This window comes from Rhinolophus hipposideros (genome assembly GCF_964194185.1).
Source record: "Rhinolophus hipposideros genome assembly, chromosome: X".
In the NCBI taxonomy this organism is placed as follows: Eukaryota; Metazoa; Chordata; class Mammalia; order Chiroptera; family Rhinolophidae; genus Rhinolophus; species Rhinolophus hipposideros.
Window position 1 is genome coordinate 1,322,353 of NC_138046.1, and position 11,365 is coordinate 1,333,717.

At 52.3% G+C, this 11,365-nt stretch overlaps 1 protein-coding gene across 4 annotated transcripts; it reads left to right on the plus strand.

The window, feature by feature from the left end:
- Positions 1 to 5,113: 5,113 nt before the first annotated feature.
- CITED1 (Cbp/p300 interacting transactivator with Glu/Asp rich carboxy-terminal domain 1) lies at positions 5,114 to 10,386 on the plus strand. Of its 4 annotated transcripts, none has more exons than XM_081042217.1 (4): positions 5,128 to 5,255; positions 5,756 to 5,774; positions 9,153 to 9,277; positions 9,780 to 10,386. In XM_081042217.1, the coding sequence occupies exons 3-4, from the start codon at positions 9,218 to 9,220 to the stop codon at positions 10,305 to 10,307; spliced, it is 588 nt and encodes a 195-aa protein (XP_080898343.1). In that variant the 5' UTR covers positions 5,128 to 5,255; positions 5,756 to 5,774; positions 9,153 to 9,217; the 3' UTR covers positions 10,308 to 10,386. The 4 variants fall into 4 exon arrangements, with proteins under 4 accessions (XP_080898344.1, XP_080898343.1, XP_080898341.1 ...); XM_081042215.1 differs by lacking the exon at positions 5,128 to 5,255 and adding an exon at positions 5,341 to 5,427; XM_081042216.1 differs by lacking the exon at positions 5,128 to 5,255 and adding an exon at positions 5,526 to 5,582.
- Positions 10,387 to 11,365: the final 979 nt, after the last annotated feature.

Below are 11,365 nucleotides of genomic sequence, written 5' to 3' on the forward strand. Positions count from 1 at the left end.
ATCTTCAAGATGGGGAAATGGAGGCACGACCACACTCAACACAGTTGCAGACTCACAAGATCCCAAGGCAGGGTCCCCAGATGGAGTAAGGGGGAAAGGGGCCACCCCGACTTCCCCACACCTACTTGTATTGCTTGAGAATGTACAGGGCAAGGAAGAATATAGGAGAGAACTGTGGTCCAGAGTGCAGTATCTGAAGGGGGCATCAGGGGACAATGGCAGTGCGGTGGCAAGGACCCACCATCTCTGAGCCCCCACATGTGAAGGGGCCCCAAAACAGCTGCAGCTTTGTTCACTAGCCCGCTAGGAATGACTCACCACTCTTACTGAGATAAAGTCTGCATGGCAGACACCAAAGGGTTAACTCTGAGGAAGTTGACATGATTACTATGTTTTCCTCCTGGTGCTTTTCTGTTATTTCCCAATTCTGTGCGAGGAACAATTATGACATTTATAACCAAACAAAATATTAATCACTTTTAATTATTAAAAAGAAGAGGCAACTGGGATGTGGCTTGGAGAGGGGAGCCCAGGTCAAGACTCTCTCACTTATCATTGTGTGACCTAGAGCAAGTGACGTCGCCTCTTTGAATCCCAGTTTTCTATAAAATGTAGGTAATCAACCCCACAGGGTTAGCATATAATTGAAAGAGATAATGTATATGAAAATGCTTTTTAAAAAACACTTATGTGTGGCTGGCTGGTTAGCTCAGCTGGTTAGAGCATGGTGTTGGTGGCACCAATGTTGCCCATTCGATTTCCACATGGGCCACCGTGAGCTGCGCCCTCCTTTAAAAAAAAAACAAAAAACACTTAAGGAAATTTTCAAACATATACACAAGTAAACTTTACAATAAAGGCATATACCCATCTTATTTTATCTCTATCCCCACCCACTTAACTCTATCCCCACCGGAATATTTTAAAGCAAATTTCAGACACACCCTTCTTTCCCATAAATACTCCAGTATTGAGTGTTTTTTTATGTTTTTCATAATTAAAAAATAATTCATGATGACTGCAAAAAAATTAGAAAATGAAGAAATCATGTATAAAGGAGAAAACAATAATCACCCATTATCCCACCACCCAGAGACAAGCATGTTTTGCAGGAGCCTAATATATATATATATACATATATATATATATATATATATATGTATATATATATATATACATGTATATATGTATATATGTATATATACACATATATACATATATATGGGACCCTACTGTACGTGCCAATTGTATGTATCATTTTATTATCATTATAAAAATAATAAAATCATATTATGGAAAAATCAAGAGGGAAAATTACCCATAATCCTTTACCACCTAATATATTAATAAATACTTAATATTTTCATATATTTCCTTCCTATTTTTTTCAAGTTACATACATACTTTTAACACAAATGGGACCATACTGATTGTTCACTTTTCAAATTATGAATCTGTTTTAATTGTAAGAAAATATAATCATATTGCAGAAAAGTAAAGTCAAAGAAAAATAGCACCAGTCATCCCACTAGTCAATTATAGTCACTGTTCTCATCTTGGTGACAATATTTCTTCTATGCACATACAATTTTAACTAAAGTGGGAGCATACTGTTTATGCAGGTCAATAACTATAAACTCACATTTAATTACAAGAATAATATTGTATGACATGGAGAAAAGAGAAAAAAATCACTCATAATCCTACCACACCACTGACACTCTTGCTGGTTTGGTGTTTTCCTGACCTGTAATCATACATGGTTGGGAATATAGTGAGTATTTAATATTCTACTCTTTGTGCCCTTTGCAACTTGGCATCATATATATGCAACTTTGTACCCACAGGTTTTTTAAATTTTAATATTTTGTAGTGAACATTTTCCCATAAATAAGAATTTGGGAAATTAGGGTTTTTTAAGGGTCAAGGTCCCAAAGGACACTTCCTCACCATGGACAGTTTGATTGCTTTCTATTTTTCGCTAATACAAACAATTCTGCTCCAAACATTCTTGAACGAAGACTTATGTTTTTTAACTTTTCTACACACGTATTGAGTATATGTTTCTGGAGACCACTCTGGATGTTTAAGTGATCTCTTGTATTGGTTCCTCATTTATTCCTGTCATGTGGCTTCGACAGCCCTTGGTTCTGGGCAGTGGGATTTTTTAGAACAAATTTGCATTTTCCTCTCCTTCATCCGCTCTCAGTTTATTTTTTATTTTTTTTTAAATTAAGCAGTCAGCAAGTATTATTGAGCCTGAAGTGTGAGAGCTGAAGCAAGGCTAGGAGGCCAAAGGAAAAGGGTCAGAAGGCACAAAAACAGCATTTTGTGACCACTTACTACACAGCAGGCACCAACCAGGCTAAGCTTTTCCATCCTTGCTACCATTATTATCCCCATTTAACAGATGGGGAACGAGAGCCCAGGAGTGAGGCCACTTGGCCTACCGTCACACAGCTAGGAAAGGTCAGGGTAGAGATTTAAACCCAGGCAACTGACCCGACCCTGGAACCTGTACTCTGAGCACAGTCTCCTCCTTACCCTCCTAGGCAGCAGGGTTTAGGGGTGAGGGTAAGGACTCTGCCTGCAGTCAGCCTGACTCGGATTCCAACACCCTCCTCCTGGTTGCATGAACTTGGGCAAATCTCTGGGACTCCGTTTCACCTTTAGTAAACCCTGCCTCACAGGGTTGTCGTGGGAATTAAATGAGATGATGGATGGGAACGTGCCAGGCCCAATGCTGGCGAGAAGAGGGCTCTTGCCGAGTGACCATCCCAGTCCTCTACTTGCCAGGCGAGCTCGCAGTCTCGCTGCCAAGTTGGAAAGAGTTCGGCGGAGAGCTTTGAGCTCGGCTGGAGCCGCCTGGGAAGTCGGAGACCCAGGGCAGATTTGCAGAGAAATGCAACTCTCTCTCTCTCTCTCTCTCTCTCTCTCTCTCTCTCTCTCTCTCTCTCTCTCTCTCTGTCTCTCCCTCTCTCCTTCTCTCCCTCTCTCCCTCTCTCCCTCTCTCCCTGTGCAACTAGCCTCCTCTCCCATCGCCCCCAAAAGAAAGGGGTGGCTTTTGCGCTCCAAAGCTGAGTGCTTGAAGCTCCTCTTTCCCGCTGTCCAGGAGGTGGGCAGGGGAGATGACAGGAAGTCACCAGTGGGGAGACCCTTTCCGGCATGGGGGCACAGAAATGTGGCGGAGGGCGCTCCTCTTTCTGCCCTTCAAGGGTCCGGATGGGGGAGGGGCTGGCTGTTGAGCAACTGCTCCGGAGACACTCCAGAAGCCGAGATGAACATATGCCTCTTTCTAACAATTGGTCTGGGAGCCATCCAATAGATGGAGGGCGGATCCGCCACCTCCCGGATCCGGAGCCTGCAACGAAGACGCTGCCACCGTTTCCAGAACAGCTCCCCAGCACTGGCTGAGGCGGAGGGTAGTAGGTCCGAGGTCCAAATTAGCAACGCGCAATTTGAAAACCTAGGGTCTCTCGCCTCAGGCAAACACTGAGATGGCTTGAGGGTGTATTTTACAGGCAAAGTCTGTAGGGTTTTATGGTCCCGACAGATCCCGCCTTTTATCAGAGGGAAACTGGGCACGACCCACGAACTTTGGGCAAAGTGAGAGAGCACAGCGATGGTGTATAGGGTGTGGTTATTACTGGGGTTTGCGTTGGTGCAAAGCAGTTTGGGGGGCTGGGGAATGGCTTTACCTGGAGTCCAGAGAACTAGCCCAAGCCTCCTCCAGGTATCAAGGAAGGGCCTTGACCTGTCCCTCTGTTTACTGCTCATCTTTGTGTCAGTAAGCTGGTCAGGCCCTCAGCAAACAGAACTTTGTTCGAAGAGCAAATGCAAGGCACTTGGAGATGAAAGGAAGAAAAGAGAAAAGAAGAAACAAAAAAGAAAAGGGGGGGGGAAGTAAAATACCTTTAGGTCTTCAAACCCAATTAAGAAGACAGAACACATACATAGTGAAAATGCCTTCAGTGACATTCCCTCCCCCACCTTTTTTCTTCACATCAGCACTTAAAAAGAGAGAGAGAGCAGTTATAAACAGTGTAAACTGAGTAGTTTTTGCTGAAAGGGGCCAAAAAAGAGTGTGGTAGAGGGTAGTCTTGATGGCCTTCCTGTAAGAGGTGAGCTGAGAGCTTCTTGGCCACAAGGAACACGTACTGAAATGAAGAAGGCGTGGCCCTCTTTCCCGTAAAGATTTGTAAGATAGAATTCCAACCCCAGAAAGATGTGCTCCAAATGCTAGGTGGGAATGACTGTACAATCGTAATAAAACAACCTGGCTTGGCAGGAAGGCAGAAGGAATCCCCGCCAACCCCGGGGCAAGCTCTTCGTCCCCTGCTGCCTGTTCTTGGCGTTTTGGCGGACCTCGTGAGCTGCACCTGGCCCCACGTCCCTGAGGGCAGTATGTCTCCTTGTGGCATCCCGCCAGCCTGTGTCTGTTCTAGATGACCACGAGAGAATCCCTGGGACCCAACCCCGCCTCAGGCCTTCCAGGGAAGCCACTGCTGCCAACCGAATAGGCCCTCAATGAGGCTCTGCGTGGAATCTGGCGACTTTAAGGGGAAAAGGGACCCTGGTCACGTCCCTTCAACGAGGGAGATTGTGCGCCCGAAAGGGGCAGATGGGCTCTGAGAAAGCCCTACGGAGAACCCAAATCGTGCCCCGCGGGCAAGGTCCCGTGTACATCCCTTTCCTCGGGGTCATTCCCTAAATCCATAGCCTTCCCTCCAGCCCCCTGAAGCCCTGTCAGGCCACCCGCTAGATTTAGGTCAGAAAACACACACCTCTCCTTCGCCTCAGCGAAATTACTAAGTGGAATTTATTGGGCAAGTCCATGCAGAGCAATGGGGAGAGACCGTGTCCCGCGCCCGGGCCCCCGCCAGCTTTAGAAATACAGGCGTTGGCCGGGGGCTCAGGGCTCGGGGTGCCCATGGCCAGGGCTCGGCAGCCCCACCCCGGGAGCCGAGGCTGGTCCCCAGCGCTGCTGGACCCGCGGGGCCGCTCGGACTCCGTTCCCCAGCCGGCCCTTCGCTTTCACACGATCCGCGGTGACTGCACCAGCTCGAGCGCCTTTAAAGGGCCACACACGCCAGCCGCCACTATAAAATGTTCCCAGCGGCACAGCTGCAGAAGGGGCACCGCTGAGCTGCCGAGAGGAGACTTGCTCCGCCCGGCAGCCCGCCCGCAGCCCGCCAGCGAAGGGTCATTCCTGGCGAGGAGGAAGAAGGCTGAGGAAGGCACAGCTCTGGCGCTGGGTGAGTATCCAGTTCAGATTTTGCCACCAACTCGCCCACGAGCCAGGACATGTGCTAATAATGCCCTAAGCCGGTTATAAAGACGTGGAAATTGGGGGGAGAGGAAAAAAGGGGGGAAAGGGTCTGTCCTTCCTGGGATTCCTAGCCGAAGCCAGCCAGCTGCTGTGTGCGTGTGCGTCAGGGCTCTCCGGGCGGCAATGGGAGCTTGAGAGCCGGGTCCCCCTCACCGGGGAGGGAGCGCGGTGGCCGCCACCGCCACCGCCCGGGAGTCAGGCGCCGAAGCTGCGGGCGGGAGGGCACGGGCGCGGGCCGGGACCGCCTGGCGCGGTACGGTGCGGCGCGGCGGCGGCGCGGCGGTGCGGGCTTTTCCCAGGCGCCCCGGGGTCGGGTGGCACGGAGCGCGACCGGCTGGCGGCGGCGGTGGCGGCGTGCGTGCCAGGGGCTGGGGGCTCCGCCGCTTCGCCCGCGGCTTACCGGGCTCCGCGCTTCCCTCTCTCCAGGGCAGGCGGCTTCACGGAGGTAAGCCGGGCCGCCGGGTAAGGCGCTGGGCTGGGCGGAGAGGCTGGATTCTCCCGCCGAGCCGGCGTGGGGAGCGGGCGGCGGGCGGGCGGGTAGGGGGTCTCTGGGGGACTTGTTTTCTGTTTGAAAGCTGCTCTGCTGGGGGTGGAGGGCCGCCGCCCGCCCGCCCGCGAGCCTGTTCGCTCGCCAGCGCGCCTGCCTGCCGGCCAGCCGGGCCGGGCACCCGCTTCTCCCAGGGAGACGGCAGCACCTTTCTCCCCGCGCCCGCGCTTTCTTCAGCTTGGCTTCCACCGACTTTGCTAACCGCCCGGACCGCATCTGGACGCTCCGCTCCGGGGCTGCACAAAGCTCAGGTTTCCTTCGGGGGCTGGAGGCGAGAGGGGCTTTTCCGGCCGAGTTCAGCGAAATTGCGGGCTGGAAGTTAGAGAATTTGGGCAACTTGCCTCTACTACCCACTGGACCTCTCCTCTCCCCCGAACGCACGCCCACACACCCACACACCCACGCACACCCACGCACACACCCCTCTCCCTATAAATGAGCGAGCGCAGCGGAGCCGGGAGGCGCACTGAGTCCTGCCTCGCCAAGCGCCGGACTTGGAGTCAGAAAGACGTGGCTGCGAATCCCGGCTCCGCTACTTTCTAGCGCTGTGACCTTGGGCAAGTTACCCAACCTCTCCGAGCCTCTTGCACTCTTTCTGCTAGCGGGATTAGAGCACGGACCACAGGCGGCTGGGCTAGGGGTAGGCTCCGCCTGCGGCCGCATCGGAAGCTCAGCGGGCGCTCAGTAAGTGTTGGTGAGGCGCTGGAGTGGCCGCGGCCGGTGCCTGAGTGCACCCCCGCGCGCGGCTGCACCGCGGGGCCCCAAACTCTCGGCAGAGGCCGACACCTCTCACCCTCTCCGCCTGTCCACGCGATCTCCACGATCCGTTCCCTACACAGCACTTGCGGGAACGGACGCTCGGGGCCCTGGGGGCCTGGGTGCCCGCGCCCACCGTGCAGGGATGCTCCAGGCCGTCCCCAGCTCCGGCGGCTCCTGAGATGCGGCGACCAGGGCAGCCGAGCTGCCTGCAAACAACCGGCCTTTAGTTTTCAGGTGGCGAAACTGACTGGTCTGGTAAGAGCGCGTCCAAACCAAGCCGCAGTGCTGTTTGGATTTTTAAATTTCTCCTTCTCAGTGAGAAAATAGCAATCCAGATGGAACCATACAGTTGGTGCCATTTTAACTTTTGGTCCCCCAACAGGTCAAAGAGGAGCCCCTCTACCTGCCTTACTCTCCCTTTTTTCTTATTCCTCCCCCACCCCCATCTGGGCGGAATGGGGCTGCCGGACCGCGGGAAGGTCTGAAGCGAAGGGAGTGCGGCAGGACCGGGAAGTGGTGGCAGGGGCCGGCGAGGCCCGAGCTACCGAGAAGGCACTTGTTGCTCTGGGCTGCCCATCCGCCTCTCGCAGCCGTTTCACAGCGGACAGCTCGCGGCTTGGAGAGAGGGCTGGGACGTTTCCGCGCTGACAACTTTTGCCTTGGAACGGGCTGGGTAGCGGAGTAGGGACAGAAAATCGGGGAAGCCGGGGCATGGGTTCCGATCGAAAAGCGAGTGTCTCCTCGGACGGATTCAACAACACTTACTGAGCGCCTACGGAGCACAGACCCAGACCGGGGGTCAGGACAGGTGGCGGGGGAGCGGTGACGGGAGGCGACATATCTAAATGGAAACAGGGTGTCGTTTAGGGGAGCTCCCAACCTGCCGGGGGAGACATTGTATAGTCAGTCGTCTTCCCCAGGAACTAATATCAGAACAAATACTTTTTTCTGGTTCCCTCTCTCTTTTTTTTTCTATTTTCCCTCTTTTTTTTCTTAGTGTAGTTGCTACTGTTTTTTCTTCTTTTGTACCTGGAGTCATAAAGAAGGAAGGCTGCAAAGGCACCCGGAAAGATGGGCAGGGCCCACCAGCATTTTTCTTAGGACATGAAAATTGCTTGATACTGAAGGTGCTGGGTTTTCAAAGACCACGTGGATTAGACTTCTTGTCTTGTGTTCACTGCCTTGAAACGTTCCCAGGCTGCCTCAGTGAAGGGAGAAGGCTCCACTCAGGCAGTGGTGGTGGCAGACCCAGCAACTGACTTTGTCTCTCATGTTTTCTCCCCCTCCCTTCTTTTTTTCTATTTTTCTTGCCTCTCTCTCCTACAAGTAAGTGGTGTGAAGATGATAAAGAGAGGTAGTAATAGACCACTTTCTAGAAGTGTCTGAGCAGATTCTTAATCACTACTGGGAGGAAGGAGGTGTCAGGAGAATTCCAGCTTTGGAAAAATGAGAGACGCTTTTTAAGGTGCTGAAGAGTAAGAGTCTTTGGCCCGAGAGGTGTTTATAAATGTGAAATTGGACATCTCTAATTCATTGTGAAAGGTAGAATCTATGAGTTTTTAGAAAAAACAGGCTTCTCGTAAAATAACTAGAAAGTTCTCAGGTGTGGAGATTTTTTTTCTTTTCTGATTTGGGGGGATTGTTTTCCCCTCATCCTGTCCTTTGGCACTTGAACTAGGGAATTATTTCTTCGGCAGCCAGCCATTTGACTCATTCCAGGTGTAATTCAGTGGGCGGGCATAAGAGCGCTAGATCCTGCTCCCAGAATTACTGCCACCTGAATAGAAAGCCCTTGAACCTCTGCTTGTCTCCCTCCAGGGAGAATTGTCCCCACCTGCCACTACCGGTGAGCTTGGCTGGGCTCAGAACAGGTGTCCTGAGAAAGCCCAGTGCTACCGAGCCTGTCTTGGAGGGCGCTCGACGGCGGGGAGGAAATTGCGACATTCCTGGCTGCTGTCTGGCTGCCTCAGAGCCCCCCCCCCCAACCTTGATGGTGGCTTTTCTCACACCCACATCTGAGGCAGGGTTTTGGAGCCCCGTGCCATTTGCGTTGGGGACTTACTCCTTCCCTGGGCTTACAGCCTCTAGCTTGCTAGGCCTGCCTTGCCCTGACTCCTTCCCACTTTCTCCCAGTCCTAGTGGGGGCCCCAGCTCTCCAGCCCGGATGTCTGTCAGTGGCCCATTAAGTGTTCCATTAAGACAGTGCTGCTTAGGGACATTTCTGCCTTCAGAATCAGCAACAGTGCCATCCCTACCCCACACCCACACACTTGGGGCTCTGAAATCACTGCCCTGAGGAAACTCATTGTGTCCTCCTTGGTGATGTGCGTAGCTGGCTACCTGGGCAGCACCTGGCTGAGCTGAGCACCTTTCCTGCGTCAGGTGCCCTCTGGTCTAACCCTGTCACCATCCTTGCCTTGTAGCTGTGTGGAGTTGGCCTGCTTTGGTCTGTGCTAGGGTTTCCTTGGTCAGTGAAGCCTTTGTGCTCCTAACCTCTTCTCCCTCACATACATACAGCACAACAGCCCCAGCTGGCAGCATCACCTCCCACCAACTCATCCAACTTCTGCCAAGGCTCTGAAATGCCAACCACCTCGAGACCTGCACTTGATGTCAAGGGTGACACCTCACCTGTGAAGGAGGTAACTTGCCATTTTATACATGGAGACACTGAGGCATGGAAAGATGAGCTGGTGTGGGGCCCTCGTTAGTGTCTGGTGTCCCTGAGCAGAGAGGAGGCAGCAGGGTTTTCTCTGGGGACAATGAGAAGAGCTTGTGCCTAAATGTGGTCAGATGGAACCCACTCGGGTTGTTGAAAGATGGCAGGGCCAGGAGCAGAGAAGTATAATTGGAACAAGACAGCGTCATTGAAAAGATGAAGGTGGGGTGGAGAAGAGGGACAATGAGATGCCCTTATTAGAATGGTGAGATGGAGGGAGGGAGATGAAAGCAGCAAAGCCACTTGGGCTGGCAGGTGCCCAGCACGAGGACTTGGCTCTGAGAGCCATGTAGCAAAAGGATCCTGGGCTGGGAGCCTAACCCTGCAGGGGGCCTTCTTGCTACCTCCCCACCACTCTCCCCAAAGGCAGTGCATGTATGAGCTTTCTGGGTCTGTTCTATGCTGTGCCTTTCTCTGTCTTCTAGGATGCCAGTGAAGACATGAGCTCTCTGGCCTACTCTAGCCTAGGGCTGAAAGATCGCAAAGCAGTAGCCATCCTGCACTACCCTGGGGCAGCCGCCAATGGAACCAAGGCCAGTGAGGCTGCCCCTGGTGCCTCGGGATCTGCATCTCCAATAGGCTCTCCTACCACCACCCCTCCCAACAAACCCCCACCCTTCAATGTGCACCCAGCCCCCCACCTGCTAGCCAGTATGCAGCTGCAGAAACTTAACAGCCAGTATCATGGGATGGCTGCCACCGCTCAGGCCCAACCCGGGGAGGCAGGGCCCCTGCAAAACTGGGGTCTGGGGGCTCAGGCGGGAGGTGCGGGGTCCCCCTCTCCTTCTGCTGGTGCCCAGAACCCTGCTATCATTGATTCGGACCCAGTGGATGAGGAGGTGCTGATGTCACTGGTGGTGGAACTGGGACTGGACCGGGCCAATGAGCTTCCGGAGCTGTGGCTGGGGCAGAATGAGTTCGACTTCACTGCGGACTTTCCATCTGGCTGCTGATGCCAGCTGTCCCTAAAGATGGAGGAATAAAGCCACCAATTCTGTTGTAAATAAAAATAAAAGTTACAAAGAGATGGACCGACTGGATGTGTTCTTCACTGAGGTCTAAAGGGGTATAGCATGGTCTGATGTCCTTTCGGCAATTCTGAGGCCTGTAGTGGGGCTGTGGGTGGATAGCTGTGAGAGAGCTGGATGGGATGGGTGGAGTGGAGAGGGCTGCTAATCGAATGCCTGCTGCCAGCTCCACCGGCACCGAATTATCTCCAGGAGTACTGTCCTATTCCAGGTTGAATACAGGAGCTGCTTGGGGGCATCCAGACCCTTCCTCCTTGCCACTTTGCCACTGCAGGTCTAAACGGTTGCTCTGACTAGATGGCACATATGTCACCAAGTCTAAAAGTCTCCCCCCCACCCACTCTCGAGCCCCAATCTGATTGACCCATTAAAGCCACCCTTTGCCCTTACGCCTCTGAGCAATAGATAGGACCTAAGAAGCATCCTATGGCCTGGAAGCTCAGATTTGTCTGGAAAAATAGAAAAGCTATAGACTTCCGTATTTAAACTGGGATTCTGGTGCCTTCTTCATGGGAGGCATGAATTAGATATGGTTTGTACCTTGAAGGGGTTTGTATGTAGAAGGAGAAAGACAGGCACCAACAAATTACAATCAAACACAGTATCGCCTATGAAACCTGGGGAAGGCGCTATGTGACCCCAGAAAAGGAACCAGCTCCATCTGCCTGGGAAATCTGGGGACCGCTTTCTGGTACTGAACTGGTTCATTTGTTTTTCTATCTCACAAGCAGTAAGTACATGATACAATCTCTTTGTGAGAAGTAGAAACTTATAAATAAGGTTAAACCCTTGACCCCAACCCTCCCAGGCAGTCAAGCACAGACCTAGCAACTATGTATCTGTGGTGTGTCCTCGCTGACCTTGCTCTGTGCCTTTACACAAACATATCTCCCCATGGAAACAATAGGGTTTTAAAATAAGACTAGAGTCAGCCAAGGAAAGAATGAGTAAGGGGGAAAGCTGTTACACAGGTGCAGGTTCAC

Excerpts from the sequence above, each read along its gene's own strand:
- CITED1 (XM_081042218.1), top strand. The coding sequence starts at position 9,218 with ATGCCAACCACCTCGAGACCTGCACTTGATGTCAAGGGTGACACCTCA. Across the intron at positions 9,278-9,779 it reads ACACCTCACCTGTGAAGGAG|GATGCCAGTGAAGACATGAG; the intron begins GTAACTTGCCAT and ends TCTGTCTTCTAG.